Below are 20,491 nucleotides of genomic sequence, written 5' to 3'. Positions count from 1 at the left end.
GAGTTTTAACCAAAAACCTTGCAGAAGATTCTCTTTGAAAATTTGCAAAGGGAAAATTTGAAATAATTTTTTTTACTAATTTCTTCTACGGAAACCTACTTTTATCTTTAAGACTGTAAATAGATAATTTCATCAGGTTTCGAAAACCGTCAAAATAATCAAAATCGGTTGGAAATTGGATTTTTGGTAGAATTTTACCTGAAAGCTTGCAGATGGAGAACTAAGAATGTTCATTAGAGAAAGTTTAAAGGAGCTTTTCAGTAGCTTCTTCTAAGGAAACCCCCTTTTCTTTTTAAGTCTCCTATTAGAGAATTTTCTCAGCTGTCCAAAAACCGTCGAGATCATCAAAATCGGTTGGAAATTTGATTTTTAGTAGAATTTTAACTGAAACCTTGCAGATATGGCGAACTCTTCAAAATGGCGACAAAAAAAAAAAAGAAAAAGACTCTCCCAGTTGTGCTATTACATTAACTTTTTCTTTTTAATAAGTAATTGTATGTATATAAATATTGCGTTCGAACTATTACAAGTTAGAAATGAGTGTTGAGAGAGTGGGAATATGAGGATACTGTTCCAGAAGATGTACCACATCTTGTGGAACTTCCTACTGCGATCCGTGTCCCATTGGCTCAGTTGCTGTGTGACTGAGGACGTTGGTACAGGGGTGCCTGGGGTGGACGCTGTGGTGCCCCATTGTTCCTTGGTGCCGGTGTCCGTTTTATCGTACGATCCTCATATCGTGTACCACTCTGTGACGCCATTGGCCGATTTAGGGTACTATTGGCGTTATTTGGGGAATTTGGTGTGGCATTTCGGGCTGCCACGGTCTTCGTCACGAAATCCTGCTCTCGCCATCCGTGCTTCTTGTACACATCACGCAATTCCTGATGTTGCCACATGGTAAACAGCACCTGACCAGTGAATTTTGTAACACGTGGCGTATACTTCTGACGTTGCCTCGTGATATTCATCAGACGTTCAACTCCACCTGCATCCAGCAGAGATCGACTAAATTCTGCATTTTTCTTTATCACCTGGCAAGATGGACACAAGAAAAAAGAACCATTTTAGTTTTTTTTTTTTGTTTTTCTGAGAGAACAGAAACTGAATTTTTGGCAAAGAGTTAAATATCTGTAATAGCATAGCTCCAAGGGGGTAAATCACGAGCCTGAGGCTAACGAATAAGGAATCTGGTCGATCTGGTTCTTCTAGAAACGGTTAGGAAGGATCATCGTAGAAGAAAAACTTTCTTGTCTCATCAAATACAGCACCGTGAGAATAGTGCCAAAAAAATTTTTTTTCTAGTTGAAACGCCCTACTATACAACCAAGAAAATACGCCTCAATAGGCTCTAGTGAGCTGATCATCTAGTTCGCAAGGATGAAGGAGTAGCGACGGGTTCTTAGTACAAGCAAGATTGTTACGAAAAAAAACCCCTTGGAACACCTTGAGATCGATCCCAAAGTGGATAAACAGTTGCAAAAAAGAAAAATGATAATGATGAAAGATTTAATACCTCATTGAGTGTTGCCAGAACAGCTGCAATGGTATCATCTGATGTACCCTGATCATGTTGTGGATTTCCCGATGGTAATTTCTGTACTAAATCTCGCATTGCATACTTCCCAATGAGTTCCTTATTGCGTTGATCAATGGCCAAATTTCTAAGTGCCGTTGCCACAGCACATACCACCCGATCAACTTCCATTCTCAACAATTCCACCAAAATCGGCAGACCCTTCTCCTTCCTAACGGCCGCCCTTATCTCAATACTTGGTTGCCAGTAGCATGCTGCTAGATTCTGAAGGGCACCAGCAGCTGCTTCGAGTGTTTCGGGATTTGAACAACTCTGCAGGAGGGTGAGGTAACTCTGTACAACATCCGGTTGCCACAGGAGTTCATAGCCCTTTGTTGATTCGGGTCTGGGTCTTGATGTCAATGTTGATGCTGATGCTGATGCCTTATCTCCTGCCCCACCACCACCAGAAACATCCTTCTTCTTGCGACTGGCACCAAAGCATCCCAGATTCTCTGATGCCGATGCCTTCGTGCCCGATGAATTGCGATTGCCACCAAAAGCTGCCGGAAGTGGATGATGATCGTAATTTGGATCTTCGACTTCCTGCAAACAGAATTAAAAAGAAAAAAGAGATCGATCATTGTGACTACACCCGATGCCTATATGTCACACGGTGAGCCAGTACCGTTTGAAGTTGAACAAAACCGTTAAATGAAAATGTTTGAGGTCAAAAAAGCTACATACAGTGCACGCTCTCTAATCCGGATCGGCGTAATCCGGACGAGTTATCGACAGTTACATTTTTAAATCATTTTGAGGTTATGTATGCATGTGTGTTCAGCAATGAGAATGAATTATCCTGTGAAGTTTTTGTTCAATAAATGAAGTACAGTAGACTCTTCGATATCCGGCTAACTGGGGGACAAAATGACATTTAGGTTTTTTGAATGATCAACGGTTTTTCTATTTTGTGCAGTGTGAATTTATTTTCTGTCTGACAATGAAAAAGAGAATTTTCTTCATGGTGTGCTTATGGTTCATTTTTTATCACAATTATGTATTAAAAACTTCGATACAATGTTAATTAATACTTTAATTCACTTTGGACAAACTTCATGTTTAGTGAAAATAATTTTGAATATATCAACCGCCAGTGTTTGGCAGCTGTCACCCGGATATCGAAGTGCTGGATATCGAAGAGTCTACTGTATAATAGCATAGAATTCTCTAATTATGTCTTTTTAAACTTCTTTAAAACTTTTATTCTAATTCTCGGAAAAAAACCTTGTATTATATTTTCAAGACGTTGAACAAATTCAAAAAATCCATCCGGATTACGAAGCGGACATCTGTCAAATTGTCTCCCAATCATCCGGATTACGAAGCGGGCACTGTAATTAATGAAATTTTTATTTACAGTAGACTCTCACTCAATCGGCTCTTTTTCAATCGGGCGTCAAATTTTGTTGACAGTTTTCACGCTTAATTATGAAGCTAATTTGCTCAAATTCGCTGTAGGGGAAAGTGACCATGCTTGATACTGTAAAATGATGTCCAAGGTTTATGATTTTTTTCTGATTAACACACAAACCGAAGCGATTCTTCCACTGTGACAAAAAAAATGCATCACTTATTAGGTTCATAATTCCACCTCAAATTGTGCCTGGAAATCCTTAGATTTTCCTCAAGAAGAAAATGAAAATTCAGAGACGACTTTTATACAGGTCGGGTAATGGGCCTTCCTGTATAATGATTGTTTCCACCATTCGGAGGCCCATTTTCACTGTAAAAATTTCACCGGATAAAAAAAATTGCACATCAATATTTAGACAGAACTCTAATCTATCTGCTAAAATTGATTGCACGACTAGTTATTAGTTTTGAAACCATTTTTATGTAATTTTTCTAAGCCGTGTTTTTATAACATCAGAGCACTAGCGAAAGCCATTTTTTCACTTCGAGTCCATGAAAATGTCACTCTGGCAATCCTAAAATTCTGACAACAGGAATTAAAGGTTATGTTAATTGACATAGGAAAATAAAAACATCTGGTGAATAACTTCGCGGAAATTCCTGATTTCTCCAAATTTTCCCGAGTTATAAAGTTTTTAAGTTAATATGTGACTGGAAACAAATGGAATAGGTAGACTACATCAGCTCCGCGTTCCGCCGTTCCTCAGCAAAACCGGTAATCCTCGAGGTCCTCGAGAAACTTCTTTAGAGACACACCACTGAAAATTCCCCATCTGGACAGATTAAGGTCTATCACATGAACAGGATCCCGAGTAAGGATGTTGTGAGATCATAAGGGGCAGTTAAGCGTCTTAATTGCTTTTCAATTGGTCTAAAAGAAATCGTGTCTGCTAAGACATCCGAACATTGTGGGCTTCAGGAGGGCATATAAAAGAGCCAAGATGAGCAAAATATCCTTGCCCTGGAGATCTGTGATTCTTCTATAGGTGACTTTCTGGAGAAAAGAGATTGTAGATTAGATGGAACACGTGCTATCTTGAAAGAAATCAACAGAACCCTGAAACCATTGAGCTCTCCGTGGAATATAATGACTTCGTTGGAATTTCCTGCATGCACTGTTGACCCTCTGTAAGATCACCCAACAACACAGTTTATCCAAAAAAAAAAAATGCATTATAGTACATTTTTTTAGTTTATTGCATTATTAAAACAATTCTAATTAATGCACTTATTCTCTTCCATGTGGTTATTTCCTCTCCATATCTTCCTTCCTGTGAAATTCTGGGGCCCTGTGCCTAGTGTCGATTCCAAACTTCTGCTCTGTTTTGAGGAACTTGGGGGGCTCGGTACCAGTTTGAGGATTCTTTGAGTCTGAATATGAATAAATTTGTCGAGAAACCGATAAGTCAAGAACTTCATCAGCATCTCTATTATCTTCATCCTTGTCTCCTGTGACACCTCATCTTCTTCATTGCTCTCTTGGACCACTACTTCATCTTGTCGACTAACCTCTTCGACTATCGCATCTTCCGTACTTGCCTCCTGCATCATTTCGGGATTGGTTTGCGAATTATCGCATCTTGCGGAACGATTTTTGCATAAGAATCTGTGGAAGAGACTAACAAGGAAGCGGTATTCCAAAGGCTGAAGCGTCCTTAATTCTCAGCCTGCCTTGGAGAATTTCCTAGAGCTGCCTGCATGGCTGCCTCATCGGTAGTGCTGCGTCTTCTGCCTTTTATTTGTTTTTCTCCATTTCTGCATAAATTAATGAAATAGAATGTTTTTTTTTTATCTCGTAAACTAATTACAATAAACTTACCTTACTTTGTAGCACTATATTTTACAACTTTTTACGGACAATCTTTTTTCTTTGACGCGAAAAACAATAACATAAAAGTGAGGTTATGTAGACAATACTCAAAAATCAGTTGTATGCTGTAGGAGTTTATGAACGATGTGATTCTTTCAGTGCATATGCGGTTTGTACACACAAAAGAATTGTTTTTATGCAAAAATTATGCGAATTTGCTTTCATAATTACTCAACTGATGTCTAATAGAATCAGATTACTTTTGTTAATCGACTTTAAGTGTTTTACTTAGTAATTTCTAGTTGTCGATAAAATTGAAGAATTGCAATAGATGTGATTATTAAAGAATCACATCTAATGATAGAGTTGCCACATATAAATTATCATTCATGGACCTTTCTTAAAATATAGGATGGACACAAGTAGAATTTATGAATTTGTTACCACCCACAAAAACAGTGTCCACCAAGTAAAAATATTTTTACATAAATATCAATACTGATGAACCCTCTATGTGTCTATGATAGTAGATTTCCTGAACAGCGACATTAATTAAGAAAAAACTTATGAAATATAATGTATCGAAATTACAGTTTTGGGCCTATTTTTGATTTTTGTTTCCTGAAGCTAGAAAAAAAGAGCTAGGATCCTAATTTTTTAAGGAAATGTGTGGCTTAGGACCAGCTACTCAAATATATTGCCATAAGTCACAATTATTGATTAACGTAGGAAAGAATTACAGTAGAGTTCCTCAAATTTGAACATTTGGGGGGTATAGATGACATTTCTCACTCCTCAAATTTGAACGATATTTTCAAAAACGTAACGGAATTCATGTGAAATGTACTTTCCGTCAATTAAGATAAACAACTTTATAGAATATATCGATGTAATTTATTGTGAAATAAATTAAATTTGTTGCGGAAGTTAATATAAAACGATAATATTGAGGAAATACCAGAGAAAAATGGCACTCACGCAAAACTTTCTTCACATAACCTCAAATTTTACATTTTGAACTCAACTGTCGTTCAAATTTGAGGAGTTCAAATTTGAGGAACTCGACTGTAGTTATTATCAAGCTTGGATCGTATCAAGCATGGTCACTTTCCCCCTAGTTCTTCCTATTTTATCGTGATTCTTTATAATTGAGCACTTTTTGTGGAATTTACAAAGGCTTTGACGCTAAATTCAATCGCTAAACCGGATGACATTTTGCCCCATATTCCCGATTGAGAGAGAGTCTACTGTAGAGGATTTTTTTTTTACTAACCTGACATCTATAGGAGAGATTTCGCAGGATACATACGCAATTTTCGACAATTTTATTACCAATATTGGACTTATCAATTGCCGTCCGGATGACATGAAGCAGAGAATCGACAAGTCCTTCACATTCACGCAATCGTGTACGTGCATATTCACCAGCTGAACTAACATTGCGCAATACACCACTGGCATTTCGGAAAACTGTACTCCAGCACGTTTCACCTGGATTAACGGCATCCCAGCCACTGTGTGGAATGATGACGAAGGTAACAATAACGCTAACACCATCATCAATGATGGCACGCTTGAGATCTTCGCACGATGACATATTCCATATGACACCTGTCACCAATTCCTTAACCTCACTCTCAGTTGTTCGACGCAGAAGTGCTATTAGTGCCCCAATACCACCAGCTGCCTTTATAGCTCGCTTATTTTCATCATTTTGTCGGCCATATGACAAATTTCGTAGGGCACCACATGCATTTCTACGAAAGAAAAAGCAACCAAAAGTCAGAAAAAGAACACACTGAGAGAGACGTGATAATGGTCCTTCTAACCTGTAAACATCGCCATTATCGTGCTCAAGGAGTGCAACAAGTGGTGGAATACCACCAAGTGTTCGGGTTCTCTGTTTATTTGGATCATCCATGTAGCAGAGATGTTGCAAATAGGCAGCTGCATTGGCTTTAACAATGGCCGATGAATTAGCAAGAAAACCTATAACTTCGGTTAAATTTGGATCTCTCCACCGTACACGTCGCTGTTCATCATCGAGTCCAGCAGCTGGTGATGCAACACCATCACCGGCCAAAAGGGCATGTCCATGGACCGATAGAGCCGACAGATGTTGCTGCAGTTCCTCTTCTGTACCATACAAACGACCACCACCAGGTGGACCATTGTGGGAATCCTAGGACGAAAACATTTTGTTAAATAAATTGCTAGCTAGTGGTCTAAATGGGAGCCAATAGCCTCCTGTGATAAAACACAAAAACAAAGAAAGAATTGGCAAAAGGCTTAAGTACCAAGGAGTTACTCTCAAATTTGAAATACCGACAAATTTTTTTCCGTTAGAATCCATAGAATCCACGGAATCACTCGTAAGATTCTGATAGAATCTCAAATGATTCTCATTCAAGTTATAACTGAAATTCAAAAGAATTGCTAGAATCAAGTGGAATTACAGAATAATTCTTTCTCATAATTTCGCAATAGATAATGATAAGCCAAATTACATTTTCAACTAAAACAACAATCGTAGAATATGTCTAGAATTGTAAAATCGTAGAAAAGAAATACTGGGGATACCAAGAACAAAACATTGTGAAGGGTGAGTCACTACACTGAACGGAATGAGAGCTAAAATTTGTTAAAAAATTGTTTATTTTTGGAGATAAAAAGAGAGACTTAAGGATATACTTCAGCCGAGATATCCTTCAAGCAGAGAATTTAGCAAGAAGTACAGGAAATATCTCTAGAAAAAAAATGATAATCAAATAAATTTATCATCATTTGGAATTAATAAGAAAATCTTGAGAAAATTCTACATGACGACACAGATGAAATTCAGAGGCCTTTCCTGGAGATTCAATTGAGAAAGATTCCCTATTTTTTTCCCTACATTTGGACAAAAATTTTCTCCGCGGAAATTTTTCCGCGGAAAAGCAGAAAGACTTCAACGACCCTCCCCGGTTATATCACTTGACAAAAGGATCTTACAGTTTTCCGGGAAATACAGCAGAAGATTTCTTGTGGAAATCTATGTGAAATATTCTTCCCAGATTGGGAACTGTACCTTGGGATAGTGCACTAGATATTCTTGCCGAGCATCCTCCGAAGTACGACAAGTGGAAATTCTTCCGGGAACATGGTAGCATTCTCTTTTTTTTTTTTTAATTTTCCTAAGTAATTTCATTAGCCGTACTCACTATGGCGTTGTTATCTCGTAATCTCCGTAATCTGTTATCTTGTTATAATTTTTCATTTATAAAATACATTAGCCGTACTCACTATGGCGCTGTTATCTTGTAATATCGTTATCTCGTTATCTCGTATGTTCTCGAAAAATTATAACAAGATAACAGATTACGCAGATTACGAGATAACAACGCCATAGTGAGTACGGCTATTACGAGAACATAACGAGATAACGAGATAACGATATTACAAGATAACAGCGCCATAGTGAGTACGGCTATTGAAGGGAACAGATGAAAAACAATTACCTTGATGTGTCCTTCAGTGTCGGGTGGTGCTTCGTAGACCAATGCTGCCCTCCCTGCAGCCACATACGGTGACGCTGAGATATATCCGTAGGCCATTTGAGCAGCCTCATCACCGTACCGATCCAGGCCCCGTGGTGACGGACTCAAATGGTAATCGGGCATATCATCGTAGCCAGACTGCAAATGGTAACCACCAGCAGCCTCATCGAGTGCCCCCTGTCCACTCTGTCCCAGCAACTGTGTCGGTGATGTTGACTGATCACTTGGTGATGGTGGTGTCCTCGATGAGGCATCTGTACCGTCACCAGGTGCACCACTGGCAAATGTTAGGACAGCTTCGGGTGCATTGGCATACTGCGGTGCATAGGCATCGTAGTCAGAATAGTGAGCATGGAATGGTACACCATCGCTATTTTGACCACTTGAGCAACCATGAACATAAATATGATGTGGCTGTTCCATATGATTGTACTGAACGTACTGCGATCTACCAAGAGACACAACTGGGCTATATAACCTCAAAAACAAAACAAAAAATGGTACAAAGACAAAGCAGATGATTTTCTAACCTAGGAAAGAGTCCTAGTGGCATGGTGACATAGTCAACTGATGGCTCATCTGTATCACCCAATGATTGCACATCCAACGGCATTGAGACATAGTCCAGTGATGAGGTATTGGGCAGATGTTTAACCTCTCTCACAACTTTTGTAACTGTTGTCACTTGCTGAGTTGTGGCACCTTTGTGGTGTTGATGGTGACCCCGGCTCCCTATCAACTGACCCTCCTCCTCGGCCAACAGCGACAGATGCGACGAATTCGGTGAATGATCCGAATGGCCATTGCTGTGATTGTGATGATACGATGGCTGACCAACTGCCTCCGATTGGCGCATTCTATAATCATTCACACCAAATAGATAGATACAGGATTCTTTCTTCTAATAAAGGATGAAGGAGAAAAGGATAGATGAATCGATGATTTGAATTCTAACATCTACCGTAGACCTTGTCTCTTAGAGGCACGTAAATGGCCACTTAAGTAAGTTAACCCTAGTATGGTTACTTACTATTCTGCATGATACAGTAATTTCAGATCTGGTAAACCGCGCTGTATCTCTAAAAAACCATGCATTTAAAGACACTTTTATGACTATTCTTACACTTTTTGAAAAAGAAAAACAAAAGAGATACTACGTTACTAGGTCACTAGGTCACTAGGTTACTAGGTTACTAGGAAAGGAGAAAAAAGAAGATCACTGATCAAAAAAATATAGATAAAAAGAATAAATTAAAGATAAATAGAAAAAAAAGTAGAAAAAAGTAGCCCCTTTATGTGATAATTGGGATAAGCAAAGACCTCACAAGGAGTAATCCGGTATCTCTCAGGTTAATGTGTGATATATAGTCAGAGCACGTAAGGGATGAATTATCCAGGAGCTCCTGATAAGGGTCTTCCTGGAGATAATAAGATAATCAACTCTGACTAAATGAGAGAGATAGCACAAAAGGAGAAATTGAACCGACTATAAAGCTTGAAGCCTCCTGACCTAACGAAACCTTGACGATTGAGTCTACTCAACTCTTGTGTCCTTGATCCCTAAAAGATAGTCAAGAAACTCTTCAATAGTAATGAAATTTGTGTATTGGAAAATTTGTGTGATAACTGTCAAAATTTCATTGTTTACTATTGCAATTTTTCTAAGATTTTAGTCATTTTTCGCATTTATAACTGTCTAATTGTCTTCTAGAATCATTCACTGGATTCTTAAAATATGCCTCAGTCGTGAAAAATGAGGAATAATTACACTATGCAACAAATTGACAACTTTTTTCTGTCTCAGAGGTTTGCTTTAGCGAGTTGCCAATCGTGTTATTTTGATTCAGTGAATTTGAGTTTTCTAGCAAAAATTGAATAAAATTTAAGGTAAGTGTTGAAATTATAACATAAAATTGTTTACAAATGAGTGATGTGAATGATCTTATTGATTTTTTCCATGAACTTGCATTTTGTTGTAAATAACCTAACTTTTTCTCCTTTTTCCCTCTCAGAAGAATGAAAAACACGAAAAAAACAAGAGAAAAGCCTCATTATTGAACTAAAAGGATGAAAAAGGGACATTGAGAAGCATTGAGAATAGAATGATCACGACCAAAGTATTCCAGTCATTCCAGCTATACCACATTCCCTCACAAACTCTGCGTTAAAGTTTTCGGAAAGTCTCCGGAAGAAACATCAGATCACGGAGGCTTTCACAGTGCCCTAAGAGACCCAGGCAGAGGAGGATATTATAAAGTGGGTTCTTCATGCAGCCAAATGTAGCTTTTCCATCACGAAAGTCTGATTGGAATACTAGCCTCTGCGGGGAGGATCAATATTAGTAGTATCCGACTATTATGAGAAAAATATTTGAGAAATTATGAAAATTTGTTAAACAAAATAATAAAAATCTGTGAAAGTACCTAAAATACTTTTATTTTCTTTTGTATTAAAATTATTTTATTACTAAGTTTGTTTTATATAATTTAAAATTGTGGCCACAAGTTCGTAAAAGAAGCCACAAGTTATGAATTTTACACGGTTAGAAAAATCACATATTTTCCGGTAATTTAGGGATTTTCCCGATAAATTCATTTGGATATATCGAATGAAACTAAATGAAAGAAATTGAAAATTGAAATGAAAGAAAAGGCTTTTGATACGGTTAACCACTCTAAGTTGCTAATGATACTTTCGTTGCTGGGAATTAATGGGATTGGGTTTGATATTTTTAAGTCCTATCTCTCTGGCAGAACACAGTCTGTGCGTGTAAATGGCACTATGAGTAATTTTGGAGCCTTGGAGCATGGTGTTCCCCAGGGTACAGTTCTGGGACCCCTACACTCAGAAAAGAGCTTATTTGAGGCAAGGTTTAAAATCGACTATAAACAGGGTTAGCCACGGTTTAATTTTAAAAAGGTTTTAAACTGTAAACATGAGTTAACCCTGTTTCAGCAATTTTAAATCCTTTTTTTAGTGAAGGATTTCACTATTAACCTTAACACATCGGTTTAAATCTTGCGCAAGGTTTGAATGGTTTTATATTTCTATCATGGCGAGATTCTTAATGCATTTAAGGGTTTCTCGTGTAAACTTGTCAAGTGGAATCAGTAAGAGAAAAAAGGTGTTTAGTGCCTCAAAGTGTCAGTGTGCCTCAAAGAATGGAGGCATTCGCGTTGACATTTCTGGGATTGGGGCTCAATATGAGCCCCCACAGTGACCACCCAGGGACATATCAGCGACAAGAAGAGTAAATTGTGAAAAGTTCTGTGGTAAGTGGTGCTTAATTTTCTTTTCAAGTTTGTAACCAAACGTGCGCGTCAAGAATCAAAGTGCGGAGTTTTCTCTCTTTTTCATGAGATTTTCAATGAATTTAGGGTCAATTTTACCGTAAATGTGTAAATAAATGGTGAGCAATATATTTTCTAAAAAAATCTCGGTGAAATTCTTGAAGATTTTAGTGGAAAAAGCGTGAAAATTCTGTTCACTGAGGATTATCCGCACGCCTAAATTTTAAACCCTGTCAAGATTAGGATTTTACCCCTGTTTTAACCTTGAGTTAACCGTGTTTTAATCTCTCAAGGGTTGATTTTCATCCTTGCCACGGTTAGTATTGGTGCAATGTGTGCGCGTCTAAAGCCATTGTGCGGCATTTTCACAAGTTTTCACAGAATTTATCCCAATTTTCCACCATCAATGCCTAAATAAACAGTGAGAAATTAAATTTCATAAAAAATATCGGTGAAATTCTTGAAGGTGTTAGTGGGAAAAGCGTGAAAATGCTGTTCACTGAGGATTTTCCGTACGCCTAAATTTTAAACCGTGTCAAGATTAAGATTTTACCCCTGTTTTAACCTTGAGTTATAACCGTGTTTTAATATCTTAAGGGTTGATTTTCATCCTTGCCACGGTTAGTATTGGTGCAAAGTGTGCGCATCCAAAGTTAAAGTGCGGCGTTTTCTGTATTTTTAACGGGATTTTCACGAACTTTTAAAAATTATTATTTTCTTATCTTTATCTTTATTTTCTAAAAAAAAAATCGATAAAATTTCTCGTGATTTTAGTGAAAAAACTGTGAAATGCTGTTCACCACAAAATATTCTAAAGACTTTTGAATTTTAAACTGTGTCAAGATTACGTTTTAACGGTTTTAACTTCTTTTTTTTAATCTCGAGTTAACCGTTTTATACGTTTTCTATTTTCCACGGGATTTAGCCTCATTTATTGCTAATGAATAAACATCTATCTATCTATCTACATGTCTAAACGGTTAAGATAAATTTGTAATTTTAGTTTATGTTACCATTTTTTCTTAGATGTCGGAACTCCAGATTTGCAGAAGTTCGAACGAGAGGATCATACTGAAACATGGAAATTCTACTTAAAATTTCAAGAGGAGAGAGCAGAATCACGCCAGGGAGCAGTGGAAAGTGCGAAATAAAATAATTGTCACCGTCCTAACTTACACATCCTTTGAAGTGGTGCAGGCTGAAGCAGGATTGATTAATTTAAGGAATTACGTAGGTTTCAGAAACCAAAAAATATGCCCTCTTTAATTTTTTTTAAATATTATAAAGAATATTTCTTCAAATCCAACTCTGAAACATAAAAGTACAACATTAGAACAATATTTTCTAAAATTTTCATTTACAAATTTTAAGAGGCTGATCTTTTAAAATGATTTTCGGAGACATAACTCACATAATTTTTCTCTGAAATCAGAAAACTAAATATTTGCTTTTAGCAGTTGAGTAAAAGTTATATTTCAACGAAAGTTTAAAAACATGAAATTTGTTTTCAATAGCATTATTTAAAAGAAAAAAATGACGTATTTTACACTACATTTCGCCGTACAAAATAAGGTATGATCAAGGAAAAAAACAAATCCTTGTTTAAGTTTTAAACAATCGACTCTAGAAGTATGCAAATTTTCGATGAAATTGATGCATTAGTTTTCGAAAAAATTTGCATATAGATCTCACAAATTGAGATTTTAAAAAGAGCTTTTAAAGTTGATGCTTTTCAATTGGCTTTAAATAAATTTGTAAAGGCTCTATTCTAAAGTTTCTCACTGGCTTGAAGCTTTGAGATGAGAAAATATTCTTCACATGTTGTACTTTGTTATCAAAGAATATGTATATTTTTTTTTAAAGTTGCAATACTACAAAAAATTTCTACTAGTGTGTTTTTTTCTACTAGTATTTCTACTATTAGAAATTTTTTTAAAAATGCCTTTTTAAAGCAAATTTCCCATATCCTTGTAGGTAGAAACGTCAGAATTTTTCAAAAAAAGGCATTTAAAAAAAAATCTACTAGTGTGTAGACGCCATAAAGCTGTTAAGGTAATCTAGATATATTTATTTATTTTTCATTGAGATAAGATTAAATATTGAAAAAGAATATAGGTAAACAAATACTGTCAATTTTTCTTGACAGTTGAAAGTTTTGCTTAATTATTTTGAAAAAAAAAACTTTTCTCATGCTGTTGTAAAATTTACTCCCTAGTTTTTGCCAATATTGTTTAAAAAAGCTTTAAATAACAGATATTTTTACGATACCTTAAAAAATAATAATATAATAAAATTTAAAGTATTGAAATAACTAGGAGTTATAAATTCTTATATTTGTGTTAAATTGTAATTATTTAATAGTAAAATAAGGAATTATAATGTTATATTGTTAGAGAAACAAGTACCATTTTATTGTAATAAATTCTAAATGATTACTTAACCTAATTATAATTTTTTATATACTACTTCTACACTGATGTATGTCTATGAGAAATTCAAATCTCACTTAAGTAAACTTCTTGGAGATCATTTTTCAATCATTGTTAAAATTTAAGTCAAATTTACATGTAAAACAATTAAATAAGGCTTAGAAATTCCTTTTATAATATTTTTCTTTACTGAGAAAATAAGAAAATAACGACTAAAGTATAAACTTTTTAATCTAGCCGTTACTTTTTATTTCCTTAGTGATGCAAAATATTACAATAAGCATTTCTAGTTTTATTTAATTATTTTCCAAGTAAATTTGATTTTAATCTTAACAAGGGTTAAAAATAGTCATCCAGGGGTTGAAAGAGGCGAGATTTGAATAAACTCATGACAAGGGTTGTTTTTCCGCTTGCCAGGGGTTGATGGAAACAAGGATTGAATGTAACCCGTGTTACGGGTTAAGCCATACTCCTTCCAGGGTTTGACGAAACAGGGTTTAAGGTATAAACATGGCGAGGATTGGTCTTCATTCTTGCCAAGGTTTACTGAGAAAAAGGTTTTAAAATATACCCCTGACAAGGATTATGGTTTACTCTTGCCAGGGTTTGACGAAAACAGGGTTTAAAATATAATCGTGACGAGGATTGGTCTTCATTCCTGCCAAGGTTTACTGACGGCAAGGTAAATCAATATCCATAACAGGATTTGACTTTCTACCTTTTCAGGGTTTGGTTGAAACAGGGTTTAAAAAATACTTGTACGTCAAACCTTGCCACGTTTAGGTTGAAACAGGGTTTGGCATCAGTTTGATAGACAAACCCTGTTTTACATACCCATTTAACCGTGGATTTTTTTGAGTGTACTATTCTTAATTTACCTAAATGGCTTGTTGCAACTTAACCTTAATTGTAGAATTCTAGCTTATGCAGACGATTTGGTATTAATATTCAGGGGTGATTCTTGGAACGAAGTCAATAATAAAGTGCACGATGACATCAAGTTGATTAGACTATGGTTGGACAATCATTCCCTTATTCTAAGCAATAAATCGAGAGCTATCCGTTTTTTTCTGCCCACATCGTGTGATAATGATGAAACTCTAATTTGTCACTCGCCATTGTGTAATTCGAATTGCGGTGATGCTTGTATCAATATCCCTTTCACCGATGAGGTTACTTACTTGGGTGTGGTCATAGATAGCAAGTTATCCTGGAAGCCGCACATTGCTAGGCTTAAGAATTCTTTCGCGCCAATTGTTGCTAATGCCTTCCAGATTGGCCGTTATTGTTCTGAAGACGTTGCTCGTGCTTTCTATTTTGCATGCATTGACTCCAGGTTGCAATACGGATTAACGGCTTGGGGTGCAGCATTCCCTACAAATTTTAAACCATTCGAAATGGTTCAGAGATCAGCCATTAGGGCTGCTTTTAGAAAGGGTAAATTCGATTCATTGTGGCAGTCCTTCCTTAACCTAAGAATACTGCCTATAGCCTACTCTTTCAAGTATAAAACTTTACGTACGTTTTTTATTCGGGGAGGCTTTTTAAATTCTAGAAGAGTCCGTGCGCTAAGAATGGGTCTGACTGTTCCTGTCCCATTTCCGAAAAAAGAATGGTTCAAACGCTCCTTTCCTTATCTGGGGCCCAGTTTATATAATTTACTTCCTGAACAGCTTAGAAGTCAAACCATTCCCCATAACACTTTTCTAAATAGAGTACGTATCCTGCTATGGTCTGAGTACGGAGATGCTGGGAACTGATAATGAGTCGATCTCGTGCTCTTCTGTACCCTACTTGGTTTTGTTAGCCCTGTTGGGGTTTGTTTTCGGCCTTGAGTGGACTTTGAGTTTGCCGCGTTATGATATTTTGGTGGTGGTGGCTTTTGCTGGAGTGTTTCGCAGGCGATATCTCACTTGTGGGATCTCTCTCGGGCCTTCTGCCTTCTCTCTGCCCACCCATGTACAGTGTTCGTTTGTGCATCTTTCTCGCGTAGCTATCACTGCTCGATCCATTTTTTTTTTTAATAATTATGTTTATAGTTTCTGTTGATCTACTCTATGGTCGATTTCTATTCACCTAGCGGTATTGATTTGCCAGTTTTGCGCGGAAACACGGCGACTTTTCCAGTTCTTAAGTTTCTGTACACTTTCTGTTGCTTTGTTTAATCTTCATTTTCTTATTTTCAACTTAAGCCGCCTCTCTTAATTTTATATTCATAATTTCTTGGTCCACCCTATGCACTTAAAATTTTATAATTTTTCAACATCTTTTATATTATATTTAAAATTTCGTTGCACCTCTTGTCTCTAATTTCTGACATTCACTGCATGCTTGGGTTTTCTTGAACTCTCTCAGTGGCAACAATACGTGCTTCCTTGAAGCCCGTTGCCACTTAATCCCATTCCTATGCCCTGCTGTGTTTCCTTTCCTTACCTTACCAAATGAGATCAATTCATTTTGTTGTTTTAAAGTCTCATACAAAACTACTATGTTTTTTGTGTAACAAATGATCTGCATTTGAAGCTCGATTGTATGAGCTGGCTTATACGGTCAATACACCATGGGTTTCTGCCGTTTACCTGGTGTGACCGGTTATGGTAAGACGGCGGCAGACGCAACCATGGCTTTGATTGGGAAAATAAATATAAATATAAATAAATAATTACTCTTAAAATTTCGCTTTAATTGGTCAAAAAGATCATCAGCTGTAAGGAGATATGTCCTTAATGTGGCCATAAGTAATGCCTGCACCCTATCCTGAATCATGTTGCCTCTGCAGGCTCCTAATTTACCTTACTTTTAGTATAGGGTCACTTTTGTACAGAGGACAGTTTGTCCTATTTTAAATTAAATAAATTGAATTGAATTGAATCATCGGTCCCTTATTCTTCAGATAGATTCCTGCATTAAACTTCCAACGACCCCCCCCCCATCAATTTTACTTAACTTTGACATTTCTACAAAATGACATTTAGATGAATATGAAGAAGAAGGAAGAAGATGAAGATGATGTCTCTGGTAGGGTAACTTACTTGTACTGCTGCATGTCTTCCTTGGATTTTCCCTGCAGCATCTGTTGGGCGCTGGATTCTGGGGCAGATCTTCACTTAAGATAGATTTCTTATCTGCTTCTTATCCTCTCTCTCTCTCTCTCTGTCTCTCTTTCTTTCTCACAATTTCAGACTTATCCTCACAATCTCACTTCCGTGGAAAGTTCCTGGAATCTTCAGCATTGGATCACTTTGCCACTTCTTCGACCTGCATTGTCTCCCTTTTCCTGGTTTTTCTTTTGTTTTTCTTTTGAAGGGGAGTATCCCCCTTCTGAATTGTCGCACAAAGTCTCAAGAGTCAAATAGATTATCCGAGAGACAGTAGACCTTTCCTAAATGGAATTTCCCTGAAGTGGAAATTGTCCGTGGAAATCCCTTTTCTCTGTGGCACTGTATGGAATGTGTTGTGAATGTATTTGGGCGAAGTGAATTGTTGGTTGTGTGTTTTTTTTTTCTTTTCTTCTATCTTCTCTCTCTCACTTCTTCTTCTTCTTGTGCGAAAAGAGGGATGGAATTTGTTCAGAGGAGTGCACCTTATTTTTTTGTTTTGTTTTTGGTGGAGATGTGATGGTTAAGTCCGTGGAATGTTCCCCGGGGCAGGTGTTTAATACACGCAAAAAGGGCACAATTTGACACAATTTTTCTAAAAAAAAAAATAAAACACAATATCCACCAAAGAGATACAACAGAGTTCACACCCAAACGCTAGAAAAGCAATCGAAACATTGTCGCTCGGGTGCTTTCGTTTGGACACGACGTCAGTAAATGTCATTGGGTGGACAGAGACATCTGGTGGCTGACACATTAATCACCCATGACGGATGACACTCAGCCAGAGAAATACGCCATTTATTCAAATGCAAAATTGAGTGGTCACCATCGGAAGCTCCATTTTTAGTTGGGATAGTGGCGCTGCAGTATTCACCACATTTTCCGTTATTTTGAATCCCCAAGGGGGAGATATTACACTCTTAGAAAAAATTAGTTAAGAGAAGCTCATACACTGAGAAGAAAAAGAGGGTGCGATTAACATTTTTTCCTCATAACATTAACACTTTTTAGGTGTAAAAATATATCAACATTTTATAATGTTAATTTTACACCTTTTTAAGGGTAAAATGGGTAAAATTAACATGAAAAAAGGATAACTTTAACCCCTAATACACCTAAAAAGGGTATTATTTACACCGATTTCGGATCAATACTGCAGGGTAAAATTAACATTTTTGGAATGTTATTTTAACTTTTTCGGATTTCTCTCAGTGTATGCAGTCATTATAACTATAAAATATAGTAAATAAAGACCCAACTTCATATGTAGTTCGGGTAACTAAATGAAATAGTTGACCAGAATTAGTTGAATAACCCTGCGTAACTCTTGCAAAAGTTGACACAACTATACAGTAGACTCTTCGATATCCGGCTGACTGGGGGACAAAATGACATTTAGGTTTTTTGAATTATTATTAATCGAGTCGAGGCATTAAAAATTAAACATGTCTTGCCCAGAAACAGGCTACGTCAATAGCGGCAGAATTTGCCGACATCAAATCTTCTACATTGCAAAATGCAGGAGACAAAGGACAAACACACAAGTGGGCAGTAGTCTGAACTACCCCACAGTCACACAAAACGTCTCCTTCTGTGAAACCCCATCGTCTCCTGTTGTCTTTTGATCGTGCGACCCCGCTTCTCAAACGATTGAGCGCTCTCCACGTTCTCCAGTCCTGATCACCACCAGGAGGAAGACTTTCCTTGGGCTCGACAAAATTCTGAGGGACGGCATCCCTCCATAAATTAAGTCTTGCATCCTCCGGTATTGTTTCGAGACACAAAACAGTTTGGCTGAAACTCTTGCGAGATTTCAGCCTCCGCTTCGCCCTCTCTCGACCATAAAGGAGATACCTTGACTCTGTACAAGCCTTAGACATTTCCTTGCTGGAGATGACTTGTCTCCTTATTTGTGGAGGAGCAATACCTGCTAACGGGTATAATTTGGTAACGGGTGTGCTTTTTAAACACTGTATCGTTGAGAGCAACGTCCACTTTCTTTGTATGCGCCGATCTCTCCCATACCTCAGCCGCGTACTCTGCTGCAGAAAAGGATAACGCAAGAGCAGATGTGCGTAACACTTTCGGCTGAGCACCCCACTGAGTGTTTACAAGTTTACGTAGTAAATTGTTACGTGTTTTAACCTTGTCTTTTACATTATTGCAGTGGGGTTTGTATGTCAGTGATCGGTCAAGAGTGACGCCAAGATATTTAGGTGTGAAATTGTGATTTAGAATTTTTCCTTCCCATTCTACATTTAAGCGTCTTTTAGCCCATCTGTTACGCAAGTGAAAATAGCACACTTCAGTTTTTGACGGATTTGGCTTTAGCTGGTTTTCCCTGTAGTACTTAGAAAAGTCAACAAGGCTTCTCTGAAGTTGAATCTCCACATCATCGAATGTGGAAGCTTTTACTGCTAGAGTCAGGTCATCTGCGTAAAGAAAGGCTTTCGATGGAGACGGCAATGGCTGATCATTTGTATAGATGTTAAATAGTGTGGGAGCCAAGACACTACCCTGGGGTAGGCCATTTTTTTGCAATCGCCATCGGCTTTTTCGACCACGAAACTCAACGAAGAAGCGGCGATTTTGTAAAAGAACGCCGATTATCTGTGTGAGTCCATAGTCAAATGTGAGATTGTAGATTTTGGTTAGGAGAATCCTGTGATTTACTGTATCAAAGGCGGCTGAGAGATCAACGAACGCGACACCCGTGATTTTACCTTCCTCAAAACCATCTTCGATGTATTGAGTTAGGTTTAACACTTGGTTGGAGCTGGATTTTCCTGGTCGATACCCAGCTTGTTCGCTGATTAGTTTATCCTCTACAGCACTTGTTAGCCTGTTCAACAGCATTCTCTCAAAGACTTTGAAGAGATGACAAAGAAGTGAGATAGGTCGGTAGCTCCTCGGATCGTTGACGTCTTTGCCAGGCTTAGGGATTGCTACTACGTGAGCCTTTCGCCATATTTTCGGTATCTTTCGATTTGTTAAGCAGTAATTGAAAAGTCGAAGAATCCAGACAATTGTCTGGGGTCCAAAACTCCTCACCTGTTCAGCGTACAGACCATCACATCCAGCCGCTTTCCTGCTTTTCATCGATCTGATAGCCGAATGAAGCTCATCTACACAAAAGGGTGCAGAGAGGTATTGAACCTCCGCAGCAGCATCCCTATTTAATTTCGGCTCCGCTAAGCGGGAGCTTACTTTTCCATTCATAAGTAGCGTATGAGCAATCTGGTCAGCAGTCACTTGAGGGAGAGTCTTGTCGGAAGTGGGGTCGTTGTTGAGGTGTCGGATTAGTCGCCAAGCTCGGTGGCTATTTTTCGACAT

General features: G+C 37.5%; 1 protein-coding gene across 1 annotated transcript; it reads right to left on the bottom strand.

Annotated features, from left to right (window-relative positions):
• Positions 1 to 454: 454 nt before the first annotated feature.
• On the bottom strand, positions 455 to 17,868 carry LOC129808703 (catenin delta-2). Its single transcript, XM_055858485.1, has 7 exons — positions 17,090 to 17,868; positions 8,869 to 9,195; positions 8,300 to 8,786; positions 6,632 to 6,984; positions 6,076 to 6,559; positions 1,517 to 2,122; positions 455 to 1,034 (listed from the first exon to the last, which is right to left on the bottom strand). Exons 1-7 carry the CDS (start codon positions 17,128 to 17,130, stop codon positions 630 to 632), a joined length of 2,703 nt encoding a protein of 900 aa, XP_055714460.1. The 5' UTR covers positions 17,131 to 17,868; the 3' UTR covers positions 455 to 629.
• Between the last annotated feature and the right edge of the window lie 2,623 nt (positions 17,869 to 20,491).

The sequence above is a fragment of the Phlebotomus papatasi genome, chromosome 5, assembly GCF_024763615.1.
Source record: "Phlebotomus papatasi isolate M1 chromosome 5, Ppap_2.1, whole genome shotgun sequence".
Taxonomy (NCBI): Eukaryota; Metazoa; Arthropoda; class Insecta; order Diptera; family Psychodidae; genus Phlebotomus; species Phlebotomus papatasi.
The sequence above is the reverse complement of the archived record's forward strand: the minus strand, read 5'-3'. Positions and strand labels throughout refer to the sequence as shown.

Excerpts from the sequence above, each read along its gene's own strand:
- LOC129808703 (XM_055858485.1), bottom strand. The coding sequence starts at position 17,130 with ATGCTGCAGGGAAAATCCAAGGAAGACATGCAGCAGTACAA. Across the intron at positions 9,196-17,089 it reads GAAGACATGCAGCAGTACAA|AATGCGCCAATCGGAGGCAG; the intron begins GTAAGTTACCCT and ends GAATGATTATAG. Across the intron at positions 2,123-6,075 it reads ATCTCTCCTATAGATGTCAG|GAAGTCGAAGATCCAAATTA; the intron begins GTTAGTAAAAAA and ends TTCTGTTTGCAG.